The sequence below is a fragment of the Lepisma saccharinum genome, chromosome 29 (assembly GCF_977018435.1).
Source record: "Lepisma saccharinum chromosome 29, izLepSacc3.1, whole genome shotgun sequence".
Taxonomy (NCBI): domain Eukaryota; kingdom Metazoa; phylum Arthropoda; class Insecta; order Zygentoma; family Lepismatidae; genus Lepisma; species Lepisma saccharinum.
In genome coordinates, this window is record NC_139257.1 from 21,651,151 (window position 1) to 21,673,662 (window position 22,512).

The window sequence follows — 22,512 nt, forward strand, 5'->3', positions numbered from 1 at the left end:
CAATGTTGTTGCATGTATTACAGTATTTTCCTACACAGCCCATATACAGGGTGTCCCAAGTGGGACTGACCGTTTTGAAAAGTGTGTTATTTTAATATGGTAAGGGGGTCATTCCACATCAAATCAACGCAGAAAACTAAGGTTTTGACACCCACCAACTCCGATTTCAATGAAATTTGGTATACACCCTTCCTCTATGGTTGAAAGAAACCCCCTAAATGTTTTTCACTCTATCTCAAACGGTTTTCATTTTACAGCACTTTGACAGACAAAACACTGATTTGATGATATTTCAGTCTTAAGACCCTCGACACACGATATCCTTGCTTACATTTTATTTCTTTTCTCCGTAACCAATCATCAGATCTCTTTGAAATTTTACACAAAGTTCAATGAAATAATGAGGATTTCAGAAGAAAAATACATTAGTACTCAAAATATTTTACAAATGCCTATAAAAATACCAAAAATGGATTTTTAGCCTAATTTTTGTGGTGGGAAAAGTAGGTTATGAAAATCTAAATTTTCATCATGTGGGTATGATAGAACCAAAAATTTTTGATGTTGAAAATCATTGCAAAGACATGCTCTTTCTCTACAAAAAAATAAAATTTTTGGTTTTTTCATTCCTTCTAACGAAAATTTTACGTTTTTTGGAAATTGCCTAAAATTTCAGGGTCAATAATCCCTACCTAATGGTCCAGCGCTGGTCGCTCGACCATTTTTAAAATTTTTCATTTGTTTGTCGTTGTAACCCCTGTACAAGGGTAGTTCAAAACAGGCATTATTTTTGTAGACTTCGTTTGAAAATGGTGGCCATTATTGTTTCATGACTTGCAACATTTTTGGCCTATGCAAACAGTTGCGATAATTATGATATCTCAGCTAAGAAATATTATAGAAATATCTGAAATATTGTTTTCAGTACATTTCAGGCTACATTTTATGTTCCATATCTTCTTTCACCACATCTAATGCAAATGGCTGAAATTTAGAGTCAAAACTGACTGATATTCAATTTTGAAGGGAAATCAATGTATAGGTTATTTTTTTAGTAGGTAAGCAATGAAATATCAGAGCTATAATTTTTTTTTAGATTAACCCTTAGTTCGCCGCCGTAACACATATGTTACAAAAAAAGTACAGTAGAGCGTCGATTATCCAAACGTCGGTCAACCGAACGACCGCTTAACCGAACTGTGTACTCGCTCACTTTCAGATATCTGTAATGAAAAAAGTACGTGACTTAGCTGCTCGTAAGCGTGTAGGCTTGCTTAGACAGACCAAAATAAAGGATTTTTTTAAACGTTAATTTTGTGTACTGTGTGTATTGTTCATGCAAAATGCGTATGTAGTGGCCGCGGTGGCTCAGTCGGTAACGCGTCTGACTACCATTCTGAAGGTCCCGGGTTCGATCCCCGGCCGGTTCAAATCCGGGAACTTTTCTAACGGTGGAAGCGGCCCCGGCGTCTACCCAGCGTCGAATAACATGGGTACCTGGGGGAAACCCTGGGGGGTAAAGGCGGTCAGGGGCGTGATGCTGATCACATCACCCCCACTCACGACCGGATCAAGAAAGTGTGGGGCGTTACCCCCACACCCCCTATACGCCTTCATGGCGTGGTGCTAAGCACAGGGGAACACTTTACCTTTTACCTTTTTACCTTTTTATATGTACATATTTTTGTTTAATAAACTGTACCACATACTATATATTCCTACTAAAGTTGCCTTTGTACGTTACTTTGTAATACATACTTAAAGAGATGCCGGTTTTTATGAATAAATTTACTGTACAGTACTTCTTTTTGGCAAATAAACATGTGCAGTTCGATTATCCGAACAAACCAGTTTTCCGAACACCCATGTCCCCCAATTACTTCGGATAATCGACGCTCTACTGTATGTCCCTTGTAGCCGCTGTAACACATATGTTACAAACACCTTTAGATACAATTATTGAGGGTTTGCCACACTTATATTTGTATATTGAGGTTGAAACACTGACAGTTCGTTCGGGAACATGTTTTGCAATTGTGTTTCGAAAATTCCAAATCCCCCCCCCCTCCTTTCTCGGAATATGTCACGTGTTTGGGCTCACCCAAACACGTGTTCGCTCTTCAGTTGACAGACACAATAAATGCTTGGTATTTACGATGCTGTTTTCCTCCAAGCTTCCAACGCTGTGATTTAGTACTGATCAGGCACACATTCTTCTTTATGTTTAGACCTGGTGATCCAGCTGAAGTAGTGGCAGGGGGGGAGGGGGTAGGGCAAGGAGAGAGGGGATTGGATGAGGTTTGGCGGTGTTAGAAATGCAATGAAGGTTGACGATAGCCAGAGGCCAGAAGCATGAGTCTAAAGCGTGCGTCTATCCAGAAGTATAGACAAAACAAACGATTGCAAAGGCTCCCTTCCCTCCTCTGTTAGGACTAACAAAGGCCTCACCATAAACACTTCGTATCATATAACAGCTCATCGATTTCCGTAATGCAAAATCGTTTCCTTCCGGACATATTTCCACAAAGAGCCGAGTCAAAAGGGAGAAATAGATTCACAGTAGCTACACAAGATGCAAGTGCGAACAAAAAAAAGCAAAAGTTCGGGTTTTCTCCCCAAAGTAGCTGGAGAAGAGGGGGCAAACTCCACATTTTTATGATTTTTTCATTGAAATTCGGGGGATGCAGCCCCCGCCCGTAAGCCCCCCGCGGTTGGGGCATCCAAATTTTACATGGTTGCATGCACTGATGTTCTGCCTGCAAAACAAAAGTTATCCGAAGTAGATTGGCCCCATAGTGTCAGTTATAACAATTTTATGAATAATATGCAAATTGGCTAAAATTCGCTAGAGTTTTACGTTTTGCCTTATTATTCAAATTGTATTGCACCCACGAACATGAATCAAGTTTCATTCTGTTGCGGAAGGTCCATTCTTTGAAAAAAAGCAAAAGTTCCGGTTTTCTCCCCAAAGTAGCTGGAGAAGAGGGGGCAAACTCCACATTTTTATGTTTTTTTTTCATTGAAATTCGGCTCATGCAGCCCCCGCCCGTAACCCCCCCGCGGTTGGGGCATCCAAATTTTACATGGTTGCATGCACCAATGTATTGCCTGCAAAACAAAAGTTATCCGAAGTAGATTGGTCCCATAGTGCCAGAGTTATTACGATTTTTCTCCATTATGTATACGAATTCAAATTTCCCGCTCAAAGCCTCGGCGACACTGGGCTTACTTTCGTCAGACCGTGGGGCGTACTAAGGGTTAAACATGTACCTCCAAATCTTCAGCAGAAAATATTCGATACACGCCAGTACACACCTTTTCTTTGATAATAGTTACTAATGGACTTACTATGCCATTCGTATGTTGCAATTAATTAATACGTACAATAATTTTAATTGCATGTTAGTACATTAAAAGTAAATAGTTATAATTATAACTAATAACGTAAATTTGTTTGTTTTTGCCAAACTTCCCCCTGTTGTAACTTTGTTATCATGTAATATCAATCTTGAAATTTTTTACAGGTACCTCTTTATGCAGTAAATATCAAATTTTATTAGGTTCCCAACCAGATATTGGTTTGATTTCAGTTTTAAGTCAACGTTATGCACGGAAGGCTAATCGAGACTGGACCTACAGTTTATTAAAGTGGGATCCGAATCAGTATGTGCCTCCACTGGGTATCGAACTCGGAACCATTTGATTACAAAACGTCGACGTAACCGCTATGCCATCGGGAAGACCTTTCCAACCAGACATATATTTGGGGCCCAAATTTTAAGAAAAATGAGCACCTTCAAGGAGCTTTAACTCAATGCGGAAACCAGTAACCGAGCTCAAAAATTTTCTGGTGAAACTTTGCATGTACATGTTTCCTCTAAAAAAATATAGCTCTGATATTTTATTGCTTACCTACTTAAGAAAATATCCTATACATTGATTTCCCTTCAAAAATTGAATATCAATCAGTTTTAACCCTTCATTTCAGCCATTTGCATTAGATGTGGTGAAAAAAGATACGGAACATAAAATGTAGCCTGAAATGTACTGAAAACAGTATTTTTTACCCCAGATTTCTATAATTTTTCTTAGCTGAGTTATCATAATTATCTCAACTGTCTGCAAAGGGCAAGAAAGTTGCAAGTCATGAAACAATAATGGCCGCCATTTTCAAACGAAGTCTAGTTTTAGAAAAATAATGCCTGTTTTGAACTACCCTTGTACAGGGGTTACAACGACAAACAAATGAAAAATTTTAAAAATGGTCGAGCGACCAGTGCTGGACCATTTGGTAGGGATTGACCCTGAAATTTTAGGCAATTTCCAAAAAACGTAAAATTTTCGTTAGAAGGAATTAAAGAACCAAAAATTTTATTTTTTTGTAGAGAAAGAGCATGTCTTTGCAATGATTTTCAACATCAAAAATTTTTGGTTCCATTATACCCACATGATGAAAATTCAGATTTTCGTAACCTACTTTTCCCACCACAAAAATTAGGCTACAAATCCATTTTTGGTATTTTTATAGGCATTTGTAAAATTTTTTGAGTACTAATGTATTTTTTTCTGAAATCCTTATTATTTCATTGAACTTTGTATAAAATTTCAAAGAGATCTGATGATTGGTTAAGGAGATAAGAAATGAAATGTAAGCAATGGTATCTTGTGTTGAGGGTGTTAAGACGGACAGACAACACTGATTTGATGATATTTGAAAGTGCTATAAAATGAAAACCGTTTGAGATACAGTGAAAAAAAATTAAGGGGTTTCTTTCAACCATACAGTAAGGGTGTATACCAAATTTAATCGAAATCGGAGTTGGTGGGTGTCCTGACCTCGTTGAAATGGCATGGAATGACCCAAGGAGAAGCTAGAAACAAAAACATAAATTACACTGTTCGGCAAAATTAAAATTTTTGTCGCTCCCATGAACCAAATAAGGTGATTCTTATAGATTTGGAACTCCTGAGTTCGAATCCGCAACCAGTTTTTCTCCAAGACTTACCAGTTTTGAGGGAGGGGGTGGGAGCTGGTTTCAATTACCACGCAAAGGTGCTATTCTCCCCCCATATAAAATTGCATGCCATCATCAGAATTTCAATATAAAGCAAGCAGATAAAACTACATAAAGAGTAAAAGTTCAACATTTGCATGTCAATTGGTGTTCCTGCTCCTCTTGTAATTTGTACAGGGTGTCTCGCATGTCGCATTCCAACAGAAGTCGGCCAACATATTCACACTCCATTTCCCACTGTAGCGCCTCTCCATGGTAGCTATTTGTTGATGAAACCTTTCACCGTGTCCATCGGAGACCTCACCCAAGCTGTACTGTTGAGGGAAGAAGTCCAAGTGACAATGCAGGAAATGTAACTTGAGGGACATATTAAATCCCATGGTACGAAATGAAGTAATTAACCTGCCCACAATGTCTTTGTAATTAGGTGACTTATGATTCCCGAGATAGTTCTTCAGTGATGTAGTCAAATTTCAGTTGTTCCATAAGCGACGGAATGTCACTGCAATACACCAAATCACCATCCTTTGTAAAATGAGGAACTAGGCTCACCTCTCTTTTTCTGTACATCGATATATTCACATCTCGGTCAAGTAGATTCCATTGTTGAAGTCGTGATGCAAGCAACAGGGCCTTGGTCTTCGGAAGGTTTAAGTCTCTGATCAGATCATTCAGTTCTTCCTGACTTATCACATGTGATTCCTTAGTGTCAGACACTGGGGCGTAATTGGGATCTGAATGCGTACTCGAAGATTGTGCAACATCCTGACAAGTCGCAGGTTCTTTGTCGGATGAAACACTGCTCAGTGTGTATGAGTCTGGTGGTACGGGTACAGGCAGAGAGGTCTCCTCGCGGAATCCAAGTCAGGATACTGTATTTTATGCTTCGTGCCTTTTCAGAAACCTGTAATATTGGTCAGGCAGAAGTAACAGTCTGCAACATGATCCCGGGGCTCCCGCCAAACCATAGGTATGGCGAATGGTATCGATTTATGTGTACCTTTTAACCATCCTTTTAGTGTACGCGCACACGAGTTACAACTTTGTTTGGGAGCCCAATCGCGATCCTGGTCACCGACTTTACACCCAAAGTACAGGTGGTACGCTGTCTTTAGGAACTGTGACCATGCCTACTTTGCCCCTTGAAGACCACTTCCCCACATATGTAGCAGAATGAATCTACCGAGTTTTTGCAAGTTCGTGGCATGTTGGTTTAACACAAATGTCAATATTTCACGCAGAAATATTTTTCCTTAACGATATAAACAGACACAGAGTAACGCGACTCTTTTACACCACGATCACCTCGGAAGTAAAATATCTGCTTGATGGGACAATGAGGTGGATGTCTTGGCACCTTTTTCCAGCCACATCCTGTTTGTCGTCTAGACAAGGGGGTGCCAACGAATGACCACAAGTTGATTACGAATCCTTTTACCTTGAAGGAAGCCGAGGTGACAGTGTAGGAAGAGTGTAACGAAAATAAAACGTTGAACTCCAATGTACACAAATAAGCCTGTCACACATAGTTAAAAATTGTAAGATACCATTCATTTTAGAGCCAGTCACTTATGGCTCGTGGGACATCGTGAAAATATTTCTTCCAGTAGTAATGTTAAAATGCAATATTATTCACATTTTTGTTTTGACATTTATCTGGAATTCTCAAAAAAATGTGTGTTGTGGCAGAATTCACTGTTTTTTTGGAGTGGGTGGGGTGTATTTGGAATTTTTTTCTATTTCGGGGGGGGGGGGAGTTGTGGGGGCAGGGGAAAGAATGTTCCTAGGATATAGTAACAATTCTTGGATTGAGGTAAAATACACAATTATGCATTCCAAGCATAAAAAATACAATTTCATTACAAAAATACAATTTTTCGGTAATTTTTTATGGAAAATGCCCCCTGAAAAAACCTTACGTGCTGGAACTTTTTCAATGCGATATTCGTAATCAGCGACTCGAAATCTATAAGGTACACCCTTTCATCCTCGTAGGAGGATTTTCATGCCGATCAGTGTTATCAGGATGTCTACCAGTCAAGAATGTCAAGAAAAAGTCAAGAAATGAACAGGTACGTCAAGAAAAAAGTCTAGAAATTATGCTCGTGGTCAAGAATTTTTGCATTTGTTTTTGCAGTATAGTGAATTTACATAGTTATATACCTGTACTGGTATTTGTTAAATTTAATATTTGGAAATTAAAATTGCATTGAGTTGTGGTTATGGTTTGTGTACTTTGTTTCTGAACCTTTAGACTGCCGAGTGGGTTTTCGAAACTAACCTCTCTCTGGCCACTGCCTTTGTGTGCGATTTTCAAATTTTACACGTATTTCAGAAAAACCTTATATCTTGGCGACTATTTGAGCAATCTACTTCGGGTCCAAATTTATATAACCATTTAGATAGATGCATCTAAAGAACCATCCAGACTTTTTTGTTATCGATTTCTTCCTTAAGAAAAGATATATCCCTTGCTCTCACGCACACACAGACATTCAGGTGTTGCAACTGACGACAATATTGAAGACATTTTCTGTAAAAAAAAGGATTGTCTAAATATCAAAGGGAATTTGCATCACCAGGGGATTTTTTACTTTAATATTTGCAAAAAATCACACGGAAAATCTATCAGTATAAGAATTTCAGTTGGAGATATAATTCAATTTCTTGCACTGAATTTTAAAAATTGTAGATCCACAGTTCATTTGGCAGATAATTATATTTCTGTTGTTAGTAACACTGATTGTTGATGTACCGTCTGCTGTGCTGGGTTGCAAAGTATAAACAAAGCAAGGTGAGAATCCCGTGTTTGACTCGGTGTCTCAAATTGTTCAGTGTTTTTGTTTTTAGTGAAGTGAAAGTGTCCGATGGTGTGTAAAGAGAAGGGTAGTCAGTGAAGATGAGTCAGATTAGAGCATTATTACGTACACAGTTTTCCAAGGTTACGATATTAAATTAAAAGTTAAACAACTTGGCCGTCCACGCCAGATTTAAACATCAATTCTATTAAAAAAAAAAAAAAGAAAGTGGTAATGGTGACAGATGTCAAAATTTTAATAGTCACATTTATTTCCTAGAAACCCTGACGGACATCCATGCACAGCATGCTACGATGCCAAGGGTCACGGGTTCTAATCCCAACCTGGGCATGGGTGTTCTTTGTGAATGTTCACTCATCCTTATGTTTGCGATTAGCCAAAGTAGTACAAATGTGAAGTAAAATAAACCAATCTTAGGAACTATGAATTTTTGTTTGCAAATTTAGTAAACAAAGTTCCATTAAAATTACCTCTTTCATTAGATTTCTGTGACATATACTAGCGAAATTTTTTTGATTTCTTGATCACGTTGGCATTACCCATCATACTAGATGCAAGATGGGCTACACATGAAACAATCTCTTTTTCGACTCAACATGTTCGTCTGACACTTGGAGTTTGCCGCCACCGTGATGCTTCATCACACTCCCTGACGATAAAAATTGTTCCTTCCATGCCTTGATGGTGTTACATAATGGAAGATCCTTGTGAAACATGGCAAAAGTTGCACTTGCACAACACTTTTTGTCTGAATACCGGCACACACACATTGTGCTTTTTCAGTAATGTTGCCATTTTTGTTTGACCCCGATGGAACAGTGGTAGCGTCGTTGCCTTAGGCACATAGTGGTTTGGATCCCACTTTAAACTGTAGGTCCAGTCCTGATTAGCCTTACTGTGCATAAAGTGGACTTAAAACACCAAATCAATCAAACCATTTTTGAGTACTAGTGCTGCCACCGCTAGTTGTACATGTATGAGAACTTGCTGAAACAAATTCATAAATGTACTATTGCTTTTGCAATGCTTCAACAAAAAGCTCGGTTTGTAGAAATATAATAACTATTCAAAACTGTCAGTTATAATCCGGACACCATTCATATTGATATTGAGGCATTTGTTGTATCGTGACAGGTTTTTGTATTTCTTCATCAATAACGTTACAGCGTGTCCTGATTTAGTTGCGACAGTCCTGTCTTTTTATTCTTTGTTCTGACTTCTAACTGACATCAGTCAGGACTTGAAACTATCCCAATTTTTTGTTACTCCTGGAATGTGATATGCAGAAATATTGATTGAACCCAGGCTAACTTAAAATACCATGTTCCAGAGAGGACATTTTGAATTCATGTGTGGAGTTTGACTACAAGAGTGGTGTAATTTGAGTTGCTTCCATTTGGTTGGTATCTATCTGTACTGTAAGCAATTCGAGCATATGTAGAGGTTTACCCCAAACATACCTGGTGTCAACCAATGGAACGCAAGTACTGAGACTTCAGAACCATGCAAACAGCATTGAACCCAGGTCAAACTCCAGGAAGTGAAGTATATTGAACTCTTATATGCAAAAGAACACCCCTCCAAGCCTTCCGACCTCAGTCCAATGTTTCTTTCAGTCAGTGGTAGAAGTTTGGGAGTGTTCTTTCATTCAAAGAAGAATATTCTTCCAATATTATCACCAGCGAATCCATAATTTAATTGAAATATGTGTTAAGACCATGGTATGTACTGGATTAAATTTCAAAGATAACATTTTTTGCTTAAGTTATTCATTATTTTACTAAAATCAGACATTAACTATGGGTCACCCTAATAAATACATATTGCTTGCATTGAAGAATTTTTCTGTTATTGTTACAACCAAGTACACACATTTTTTTTCATGTAAATTTTTGTGAGAACACGCATTTCCTTCATCATACATTTATACATAGTATAGTTACAACAATAAGATAAATTTAATAAATAAAACTTACAAAATGAGACTTTGTCAATAAGATTTGACATATGAGCTATCATTACATTGTTGGAAGCAAAGAACTGTATTAACAGTGAAATGAACATGTCTCATTTATTATATTTTTATATATTTATTCTATTCCTGTTATAACCATAACATTGATCAAAGTATAAATAAATGTCGGACGAAGGGAGTGTGTGTGTTTTCCCCCAAACCGTTACATAAAGAAGCATGTTTATTTGCAACAACCAAAACTTAAGAAAATGTAATTTGTTATTTTCAGACCAGAAGAACAGCAAGTTGGTTAGCTGAACGGATGACCCGTGAAGGCCACGCAGTTGCCCTGTTGACCGGTGAACTATCAATAGAACAAAGAATAGCTGTGCTTGATAGATTTAGAAATGGCCGAGAGAAAGTACTCATAACCACAAATGTGTTATCTAGGGGTGAGTGTAATGTATACATGTGTGTTGATACATATGTAAATACATATTTTATGTATGAAACTGAAGTCAGTTATATTTTGTATTATCTTCGGACATCATGGCATGTAGACTCAAAAAAATCATTTTTTCCCCATATTTGTACATTGTATTAGTTTTTGGCTTATATCTTACATATTTTAGTTATTTTTACATATTATTTCCATATTTAAGAACATTTCTCAACATATACTCCATATTCGTGCAATAACTACATGTCCCCTTGTGATCAAAAGAGTTGTGTGAATTTCTTGCGAATAAGTGACAAAGTCCAAAACGACATTAAACAAATGAAAGTTTGACTTTTTTTATACCCTCCAATTGCATTAATTACAAGTTTTCTGTCATCAGAACAATAATAATTTTTGTTTCAATTTTATACCTCCCAACTGTTTGCTCTTGCTATTGTAAAACACTTGAAATTCCTGTTCATTTACAATTGTTGTCAACAATGGAGAATGAGGGCTCAAGCATCAGCTCCTGGTTATTACAAACGTTATTTTGGCAACGTTGGAAGAGAGTCCCAAGTGGAGCAGCCCATTGCTAATCCCACCCTCGCTACTATTTGGTCTAGGAATTAATTCGTGCGGTTGTTATGCACACATTGAAGCTGTAGTTCAAACACAAAATAAATAAATACCTTAAGAAAAATATTGTCCATCGCGAGCCACCACTTTCGCCCATCTGTCAGGCAAGTTACGGATTCCTTGGCGAAAGAAGTCCTCATCCTTTGAAGCGATCCAGTCAAAGACCCATTTTTCGATATCTTCTGAAGAAGTGAACCGCTGTCCAATCAAATCGTTATTCATGCAATCGAACAAGTAGTAGTCCGAAGGAGCAACGTCTGGTGAATGCGGCGGGTGGGGTAAAACTTCCCATCCGACATTTTGTAAATAGGTTTTGACCGGTTTTGCGACATGTGGGCGAGCGTTATCATGTTGAAAAATAAGTTTATCATGTCTGTTCTCCCATTCTGGTCGTTTCCTGGCCAGAGCTTGCTTCAAACGCATTAATTGTCGTCGATAACGTTCTCCATTAATAGTTTCACCCGGTTGCAGCAGCTCATAGTACACCACACCTTTCATATCCCACCATATGCACAGCATAACCTTTGTACAGTGAATATCTCGTTTCGGTTGTGAGGACCTGGTTCACCTGGCTTCACCCAGGCCTTTTTTCGTTTCGGGTTCTCGTAATGGATCCACTTCTCATCGCCAGTAACAATGCGATGCAAAAACCCCTTTCTTTTCTGTCTTTGAAGCAGCAATTCGCAAATGGTTTTTTGTCTTTCAATGTGTCTGTCTTTCAATTCATGTGGAACCCAATGTGACATCTTTTGAATCATTCCCATGGCTTTGTTTGATCAACGCCTAATGCTTCTGCAAGTTCTTCCTGCGTTTGACACGAATCCTGATCGAGCAATGCTCTCAATTCTTCGTCTTCAAATTTTTTTGGCTGTCCAGGTCGCTCTTGGTCTTCCAGGCCGAAATCACCACTTCTGACACGTTCGCTCAGCTAGCACATGGTCACCATACACTTCCACCAAAATACGATGACTTTCGGTAGCACTTTTCTGCATGTTAAAGTAATGAAGCAGAACACCCCGCAAAAACACTTTATCTGGCACGAACTGCGCCATGTTCAGTTGACTACAAAATGCTGTTGTTGACGCGTCAATCAACTGCCCTATACTACGAACGATGCGTGCTGACAGGAGTTTTCAACGCATGTGTGGATACATGGAACTGTGGGACGATATGCTCGTTACGCCATCTCTTGTCCAGGCGCACGAATTAATTCCTAGACCAAATAGTTGCCTGCCCAACAGCACCAGAAGGAACGATTTTGTCTCACACGTATCGAATTTGCTTCTGGTTTCTCTCTGCCGATGGTGCAGTGGTAGTGTCGTTGCCTTGTAATCAAGGTGTCCCGGGTTCGATACCCGGTGGAGGCACAAGTGGGTCAGATCCCATTTTAAACTGTAGGTCCAGTCCCGATTAGCCTTTTTGTGCTTAAAGTGGACTTAAAACAACGAATCAATCAATCAATCTTCAATACGGCTACGGTAATAGCTACAATGTTGAGACTGTATTTTATGTAGCTCGTGTAATGTCTTATTAAAAATGTTTTTTTTTTTACAATTTTAAGTCCATATTTAACTCCATATTTTGGTGAAAATAACTAAATATGTATTTACAGATTAAGCACATTTTTACTACATATAAATCAATTCCCTGGTTAGCATCTTTTGAAGTACTTGTCTAAATAAGCAGTTCTTTTTCAAAATCAAATTCCATTGTAGTCACCTTTTCACATACATAAAATAAGGAGTTAATTGAAGTGTTCATTCAGGTTTTTTATTTGCTTTCTGCTGCCTCTCTTAATTTACTGGTAAATTGGATGTTACCATTTTTCCCTGACATAGTAAGAAGTTTTCAAAATACAAGATACATTTCAACATTTCAATTAACACAGACTGAAAATTTTCAAATGACATCAGCAATTTATAATAGTCCACGTCTATTTCTAAATGTTGTATTCAGGATCCTTGGATTTGAAGCATGTGGTGCTAATTCATGCACCACAAATAATTTTGTTATTCTAAATTTCAAACAGACTGGATATTCCAGTGAAAATGAAACTAATGTTATATAAAGCTCTTTGCATAACTGCAAAATGTAAACCAATAAAAGATGAGCATATTTTTAGTGATGGGCCTCCCCGATCATGTAGTGGTAACGTCATCGCCTTGTATCAAGGTTTCTCTGGGTTCACAGTGGTTCGGATCCCACTTTCAACTGTAGGTCCAGTCCTGATTAGCATATATGTGCATAAAGTGGACTTAAACAACAATTCAATTAATTTTTTTAAGTTACATTTTGCTTTTTAAGGCCATTTCTTGAACCTACAAGTAGATGCCTATGCATATTTTGTTTTTGACGAAAACATGATATGTGATATAACGCATTCTGTTAATTTTTCATGTTTCTGAAAGGTGTGAGGTGCATTTTCCTACCCAGTTTTGTCACGAAATGATGTGAAATGAACTGAAAAAGGGGAAATAGACTCTTAAACATGAAATTTACCACAGTCTTGAAGTATCCTGTGAGTTATGCAATTCACGGAAAATTGATTAATTCTGCTGTAAATATTTGAGAAGCAAAAATGGACCCCTTTATATATTAATAAACTTAATATTCTGGTAATGATTTAATGTGCTATTAGAAGGGATATGTTTATTTTGTGTAATAGTGCAGTTTTTAAATCAAATTTGGGATTTTATTCACATTTTTTAAAACCAAAATGTTATTTTGTATGGTGCTTTTACCGCTATAACAGCGAAATTTCATTTTATTTACCACTTTTGAGCTCAAAATTGACTCTGTTTTTGTACTGAAATTTGTTTTTTTTATTTACCAAAAATATGTTCCTCTACCTATAAGCTATCAAATAATACTGTATGTATGCAGCCTTCAAGTACTGATTCAAGCTTGCTACCTATTCTCAATTAGCTTTTGTGTGAATAAAGTGACTCCTTTCTAGGCATTGATGTGGAGCAGGTAACAATAGTCGTAAACTTTGACCTCCCTATTGACCAGAGCGGCAAGGCTGACTGCGAGACTTACCTGCACAGGATCGGACGAACGGGAAGGTTCGGGAAAGCCGGTCTTGCCATTAACTTGGTGGATGGAAACAGGACATTGGCAGTGATGCGGCAAATTGAAGATCATTTCGGTAAGAGCAGTTTTTAAGTGTACTTTCACCCTTCGTGTGTCGGGTGAGAAAAATTACGTCATTGGTTGCACATGATGCCAGAGACCAGGTTCTTAAAATACGTTCAATTAAAGTTCTAAAATACCAAACTTTCAATTAAATATTACAGTCGGAATAGGAGTCAAGCCTCTCCATTTTTTCCTGGTCTTCCCCCACTCCTCTCTTTCCTCTTGTCTTCTTCTAACACTCTCCACATCTTGGTCTCCCCCTTGGCGTTATTCCCACTCCTTGTGCATTGTAAGCTCTTACTGGTAGTCTTTATGCATCAATCCTCTTCATGTGACCTAACCATTTCATCTGTGCCTGATCTATCCTGTCCTGAAGCTTCACCACACCCACCGTCTGTCGGATCTCCTCATTCCTTATTCTATCCCTTCTAGTCTTCTCCAATATACTCCTTAACAATTCCATCTCCACTGCCTGCATCTTTCTTTTGTCTCTCTCTGTCATTGTCCAAGTCTCTGCTTCGTTTGTAATTATTGGTATATAGAATGTGTTATATATTACCTTCTTGCATATCATGGGTACATCCCTGTTCTATATTAATCTTCGGACGCTTTGAAGATTCCACCACCCATTTGTCCTCTTCTGTTTACTTCCTCAACTATTCTTCGACTTCTCTCAATTGTGTTTCCTAGATATTTGAAGCGGTCTCCACTACCCTCAACTCTTCCATGTCCATCTTTATTCTTAGTTTATTTCTGGTTCTGTTTCTTGTTGTTAGAACCTCACTCTTTTCTGCACTGAATTTCATTCCTTCTCCTCTGAGGCATGAAGCTACAAAATGCACATTTCAGTTAATAAAACAAGTGCACAGAACAAAGTAAGTAATTTTCCACGTATGGGAATTTCAGCGTTACATGTGCAACTATAAAAATCAGAAATAAAATTTGGAAATAAAATAACTGGTGATTGAAAGTAGTTTTCATTTTTACAAATGTTACAATGATGTCTATCTATTGTATCACTTTCACTCGGAATACCTATGTTATCCACTTTTCTTCCATTCTGAATTTTTATTATACAAACTGTTCAGTTATTGCACAAAAACACAGTTTAATAGAAATCAAATTAGCCAAAAAAAGTGGCACAAGATGCGAAGTAAAATAAAGCAAACAAAGACAGTTCAGTTTTCATTAGTCACGCATGGACTCTCACATTTGGCTTCGAAGAAGGTCTCCTGGTTGCTCGAATATGTGACTCTCACTGAAAACAACATCGTTTTATAAAGAAGTAAGGTCAGAACATCTAGACAGAGGGAGGTTGTTGACAAGACAATCATTGATAAATGGTGACATTAAAACCACACATAAAAAAAAAATCTTTGTTAACCATAAGTCAATAAGGGCCAGGTATTACATGAAAGCTTATCTCTTTTCAAGAGCCAATTTCTATTCATTTTCTCTCCTTGTCACTTTAGCATGTGAAGTGAATATTCTAAAAACTTGGTTAAGTGAGGTTCTAAGTGTGGTGTTGGCTAAAATATAGTCACATGTTTAAGTACTTGAATTGTCCTAATAGCTGTAAGCTGGAAAATTTTGGTTTTTGGTTCTTGATACGTAAAACCTGGGAAAGTCGGGGAATTTTGTTTTTATGAAATTGTGAACTCCTTGAGTGAGGCATTTAGCAAGCAGTTCCCTCTTAGCAAATTCCCTTTTCTTTTCTTGATCACTTCCAGCATTGCTATTCTTCCACTATTTCCTTCCAGCACAGTTTTATTTCTTACTTTGTTATAATAACTAACTAACTAACTATCTCTAGCCTTCTTAAACCCAAAGGTTTATGGCTGCAGCAACACAGGTCTTCCATCCGTCCCTATCCTGGGCAAGATCCGTCCTTACCAATTTTCTTTAGGTCCATCTCATCTTCGTCTTGGCCTTCCTACTGGTCTCTTACCATTAGGTTTCCTAATTAGAATTCTGTAAACTCTTCTTTCATTTCCCATTCATGCCAAATGGCCTGCGCACCTAAGTCTTCGTGATTTAATCATTCTAATAATATCTGGACATGAATACAAATTATGCAGTTCTAAATTATGTAACCTTCTCCACTCACCTGTCCTAAGGATCTTATTTTCAAATACTATCAATTTATGTTCCTCTTTCAATGTAAGGGACCAAGTTTCGCATCCATATAATATTACAATTACTGTTTTGTATATTTTAACTTTTAGTTTCTTAGATATTAAGCGAGAAAAAAGTTTATGAAGAAAAATGTAACATGCTTTTCCTGAATTAAGTCTGCTTTTCATTTCCTCTTTAATATCATGTTCATATGTTAGCATTACTCCTAAATCATTTGGAAATGATTCAAACAACCTGTTATCAGTAATTAATATTATTATTATAGCTGGGGACTTTATGTTATAACTTATAACATATTTTTTATTTGGCATTGGATATAATACTGCGGTGAGATCTTTACGTATCTGATGAAAATCAGCCGAAATAGACAAACTTGATAAGGCATATTTTACCAATTTAGCATTTTTACAATGTATTTCTTCAATTTTCTCATAATAAGACATATTTCTGTCTAATTTCGTAATTGTCTTGCATGTAATCGGTTATTTTATAATTTATTCTTCATACCTTTAGTACAACGGATAGTTTGTTATTCATGGCAGGGTAAGGGAATTACGAATGAAGAAATTAAAAGCAGATGCCGTCTTTTCTTACCAACTAGTACAGAACAATAATACACCCTTCTATTTAACCTGTCGATAATTGATAGCCTTGCGAACATTATTGAGGAAAAATGTTCTCAGTCATTGTGCGGGCATGAGAATCACCGTAAATAAGTAACCAATCAGTCAAAAGTAAAAATGACGTTCGGTATATTACAACCCCTACTCTATCGGCAATCGAGTACAGGAATTTCAAGATTACTTGTCGTTTTGAGCTACGCACATATCAGTGTGTATACTCTGTCCCAGGTACCTTTGTAGCAGGCGAACAAACCAAATCTCTGTGCAAGTAGTAATGCGAGACTGCTCCACCACACAGTTGCCACAAAGGTATAAATCTGACATAATAGTCAATGAAACTTAATATACAGCACCTTCAATAAGTAGTGTGGAAAACGAACCAAGAAACTGGTTCCCCAGACGGATGACAACATAGATGGCAGTGCAATCAGTACGGCTGCTAATTTTCTTATGAAAGTAATGCGGCTTAGTTAGTTTTTGAAATATATTGTGTAGATTTGTTTGTCTTGAAAGGCGGTACTTGAATTGATGGAAATAGTTATATTTGTGGAGTGATTTGCAGTTACGAAATGGCATTAATTTGGAAAGAAAAGTAAAATAAAATTAATAAATAAATAGCATGCGCAACACAAGATGAAACATTCCAATGTGATTCCGGACGTCAGGTGTTGGATTGTGAACTACAGTTTATTTTTCTATGTTGTTAGAATGTAAATAGTATACTGAGAAATATTTCATACCAAGCCGACAAACCACAAATCGTCGATTCAGGCACCTTAACCTGGCATTTGGTTCATCCATCAGCGCCAGTCCTGCTTACCAGGAGCGGCCCACTGAAGCGAGCAGTCGGTAATCAACCAATGCAGCCTTTCGAACCCTAGGGACACAAGCTCTGACTGCACCGTTTCCTCAAGGAGATTTTAGACCTTAGCGACACGCGACAAACGATACGAGGATTTCACACCAAAGCGACACGGGTCCTTTGGTCCAAGGCAACTTTCATACCAAAGCAACACGCTACATATGTTGCTTGGAAACAAGTCAATCAAGAGCAACATTTCACATCGTAGCGGCATGACTGGCAGCACAGGCCAATGTTTGGTTGGTGAAATCCTCAAGCAATAAGTGTCACGTGCCGCTTGTCGCTTTGGTGCGCAATCTCCCTAAAGCAATATACTCATTGCATCGTACATGCACGAACAGCAAACCACGGCAACACGTTGCCAGCTACTGAGGAAACGGCCCAGTTTGAGCGACACACAAGCAACAAAGTGACACGTGTGGCTTATTGTGTCACCTAGATCTGTTGTTGTAACGTGCGGTTTATCGTGTTGCCTAGATCTGTTGTTCACACAATTAGCAGCAAATGCTTGCTAATAGACTGAAGGCACCATGTCACTTGTCACTTAGTTAGGAACTCCCCCTGTGGCACGTCGCTTCCGTCTGAGCACCCTTCCTTTAAGGAGCTTTCCAACCGAAGTAACTTGTAGCATGCGACCCCGACCGAAGTAACTTTTAGCACGCAAATACGCCATATGAACGTGTCATTTGCTGTTTGGACCCTCATGCACAATGAATGCTATTTTACAGTGTGAACATCCCATGTCGCTTGTCCCATTGGCCTGAAAATTTCCTTACACTCATGTTGATGGTTGTTGGTTGGTTGATTTGGGGTTTTAAGTCCACTTGATGCACAGTAAGGTTAATCGGGACTGGACCTACAGTTTAAAGTGGAATCCGAACCACTATGTACCCCCACCGGGTATCGAACCCACGACCCCTTGATTACAAGGCGACGATGCTACCACTGCACCATCGGGAGGCACTCATGTCGATGGCACTAAGGAGGTTTTGTGTGTGTCCCCTTGTCGTTTCAAGCAATCATCATTATCATCATCGCCGCAATTAGTTTAAAGCAGAAGAAAAGAGACAGTAAATATCAAAAATCAAATGCTTCAGTGAGTATATCTTTGAAAGAAATGATGATGATAATATTGAACCTAATTCATACACAAAAATTTAGTTAACAAGAGCATTCCACACATATTTTTTCTCCCGTATTATTAACGAAAGTACAACCTTGGTGACAATGAAGTTCGACCAGAAAGGAATACGTGATTAAATGCACAGAGGCATAGGCGGTGGAATGGGTGACCCGCAGAAGTGACGCATGTGTGTAAGAGGAGGCGTGTGAGTAGGCAAGAATCGTGATCCCAGCATGTTGCACCCAAGGTCACGTAAAGAACGAAAACGGGGATCTATATGCGTGACATTGAACTTCGACCAGGTACCAGACCCATACGGGAAATTCCAGATAGTGGCGCATTCGACGGAAGCATGACGTCACGGACACGGTAAGGGAGTCCGCCGTATATAAGAGCGTGCTGTGCACCGAGGAACCGCAGTGCATCATCACCATGGCCAGGGGCAAACCTATTGACAACACCGTGAGGAGAAGAGTAGTGGAGTTGCAACGGATGGACTCAGTGAACGGGAAATAGGGCGCCAACTGAACTTACCCAAGTCAACCGTCCACTGCATCATCAAACACCACCAAAATACGGGTACTACAGAGCCAGGTAAGGCCCCCGGTCGAAAATGCCTGCTGAGCGTGCGTGACCTACGGATATTTAGGCGCTATATCCAGACCAACAATCATGTTTCTGTGGCTGAATTACGACTGTGGACTCGAGAACGCTTTCACATCGAAGTGTCAACCAGAACCATTCGCCGTTACCTACAGCGATGCGGTTACCGAGTGTAGAAGGCGAAATGTAAACCCTTCCTTTCCATGTTGAACAAAGGCAATCGACTACGGCGGGCATGAATGTACCGGGGATGGACATTTCGGCAGTGGAACAGGGTTTTGTGGACGGACGAATCCATTTTCAATGTTGTGTACGGGAAAATACGGAAAACAGTCATTTGTCGGAAGGAGGCACAGAATGAAGCAAAATGTTATGCACGTCGGGTACAGAAACCTGCGTCAGTGATGGTATGGGGATGCATGACGGCATCTGGGGTTGGCCCACTACACGTGTGTGAGGGCATTGTGAATGCACACGCCTATACACACATACTGGAGCGGCATCTTCCCACAGTGCGAAGGCACCTGTTCCACAGGCGGCGTCTCATCTTTCAACACGACAATGCCAGGCCTGATACAGCGCGGCTGACAAGAGAATGGTTGACTCGCCATCACGTGCGAACTCTGCCATGGCCACCATCGAGTCCCGACCTCTCGCCCATTGAGAATGTGTGGCGTGTTCTTAAGCGACGTGTGCAACAGAGGGGACCCACGACAGTGGCTGCTCTTATCGCCTGCCTGCAGGAGGAATGGCACAGCATGGATGTGGAATACCTTGAACGACTCGTCCGCAGCATGCCCCGACGCATTGCCACAGTTATTCGCCGACGGGGCGGCGTCACACCATGGTAAACAGGATCTCCTCTAACAGTGGTCGAACTTCAATGTCACGTGTAGATGGACGAAAATGTAGTATTTTGTGTGGACACCATACATTGCTGCGTTGCAGCGGAAATTTATGTTTTCCTTTGTTCCATGTAGCCTGCTGAATAAAATATGTTCAGCATATGAATGTGTTCTCCTTCTTTCACAACGCACTCCTATATTTGTGACTGGTCGAACATCATTGTCACTAAGGTTGTATAACGATAACAGGACGTGGTCGACTGTCTAGAACGTTAGTTAATATCTTTGCGACCACTGTACCAAATATCATAGCAATTATCACATCCATAGAAATGCTTCATGTAAAAGAATCAGAAGTTGCAGCGAAAACTCCATTTACTTCCATTATAAGGAGACGAATGCCATGCAGCTGTACTGACACCAGCGCCTCTAGTGGTGTCATATTTGAGTGGAACCAGCCAGAGAGCCCAGAACAGTGCCATTTTCCACACTACGTTATTCAAGGCGTTGTACTTAGGATAATTGCAGTGAACCTCACAATATTTTCCCACTACATTCTTCGGTTAAAGGGATTCTGACTTCATTTAATACCCCACTCCCACCCTAGTTGATCTTCCCTAGAAGATGACTTCCCCTATAATGAGAAATTCGAAAGTACAGTTGTGCATATTTTAGCTTTACTGGGAATATTTCTTCAATTTTATGTCATATTTTTCCATTTTTATGACATAATTACATACATATTTTACAGTTTTATAGGACGTAAAGTCCCAGGACCTAATTACAGGGTGGGTACTCACCGGGAATTCCAGGAATTATGCATGAATTCTGCTTGAATTCTTCTCTGTAGACGTGAAATATTGCAACTTTTTAAAATCCCAAATACATTGAATTTATTCATATTTATTAATGCTCTCAGGCAAGTTTCTCACAATTTAGCTTTTTATTTTTATTGAGGAAGGAAAAGAAAAAATCCCTGTGGAAAATAATATTGATTAGGTAAATTTGAAATCTTATACAATTAACAATTTTTCATAGATTACTATATCCGGTAATATGTGTGACTTGTGTTTGTAGATGCATTTCTAGTCCGAGTATATGAAATGGCAAACGTAAACTCCACACTTTAAATTATATATATATATATATATATATATATATATATATATATATATATATATATATATATATATATATATATCGTTCAATTGAATTGAATTAGAATTTTTGAATACACTGAAATTGCACAGACCCTTTATATTGTTAATATATTTATGTGTGTGTGGGTGTTGAAAGATGGTAATACCTAAGTTTGAAATAGAGAAAACACCTGCTTGTACCCTTGAATTTTTGGAAAGGTTGACTTGAAAACTTGGAATTATACTTGAATTTTATCATGGTCCTGGAGTGGCCACCCTGAAATATTATTAATATACATCTTTATTCTTTTCAGGAAAGAAAATCGCTGAGTTAGATGCCGAAGATGTCGATGAAATAGAAAAACTTGGACAGGAGTGATAGTGGAACCACGATCCCTGTGAACGGATTATATTCATTAACAAGACAGTGTTTCCAGTGTATAATTATAATGTTATAATAATACATTATGACCTATGAACATACCACACTGTGAATGTGGTCAAGACATTGGAGAGGCCAACATGTGATACATCCGTAATTTTTTTTTTTTTGATAAGTGGAACTGAAATGGTTTTATTTGCAAAGGATTTTTAGTGGTTTAATAATGTAAATTTATTTTATATTTTCTGGATGTGTATGAGTGCAATGAATGGAGAAAATGACTCTGCGCGACTGTTACTTATGCATGACTCCTATTTACTGTATTTGTCCCATTAAATATGTTAGTAAAATGGTTTGTTTGCTGTGAGTACCTCCTTTCTGACAACAAGAAGGAATTAAATATGCAACGATTCTATATGTTTTCAAAAACACTTGCCTTGTTGCTCGACATGAAATCAATTTGCGTTTTCAATTTGAAACTGGTTTTGTAAGTAGGAGAAAGGCATTGCTGTGTCTAAAGTTAATATGTTTCTCACAAGTAAATAAAAACTTTGAAAAGTAATATATGTATTAATTAGGATGTTCATATGATATTTTAACTTAATACTGCATAAATATTAAATTAATTAATATATGACATTGTCAATCCATCAAAAATTATTACAGTTTCATACATTTTTTTGTTTAAAAAACTGCAGATTTTTAAAGAATCATATAATTCTTTTGCGTAATTTTGCTATGGGGTTGATGGTCACGTTTACATACTAGATATTGGTATTGGTGTAGAAACCAATACTATTG

General features: G+C 38.3%; 1 protein-coding gene across 2 annotated transcripts in view; it reads left to right on the forward strand.

The window, feature by feature from the left end:
* Dbp80 (putative ATP-dependent RNA helicase Dbp80) overlaps positions 1 to 22,273 on the forward strand; it is an 88,206-nt gene extending 65,933 nt beyond the window's left edge. For both annotated transcript variants that reach the window (XM_083114922.1, XM_083114921.1), the window contains exons 8-10: positions 10,078 to 10,240; positions 13,820 to 14,011; positions 21,644 to 22,273. In XM_083114922.1, coding sequence (XP_082971048.1) covers positions 10,078 to 10,240; positions 13,820 to 14,011; positions 21,644 to 21,708 — 420 coding nt within the window. In that variant the 3' untranslated portion in view covers positions 21,709 to 22,273. The remainder of the gene's footprint in view (positions 1 to 10,077; positions 10,241 to 13,819; positions 14,012 to 21,643) is intronic.
* Positions 22,274 to 22,512: the final 239 nt, after the last annotated feature.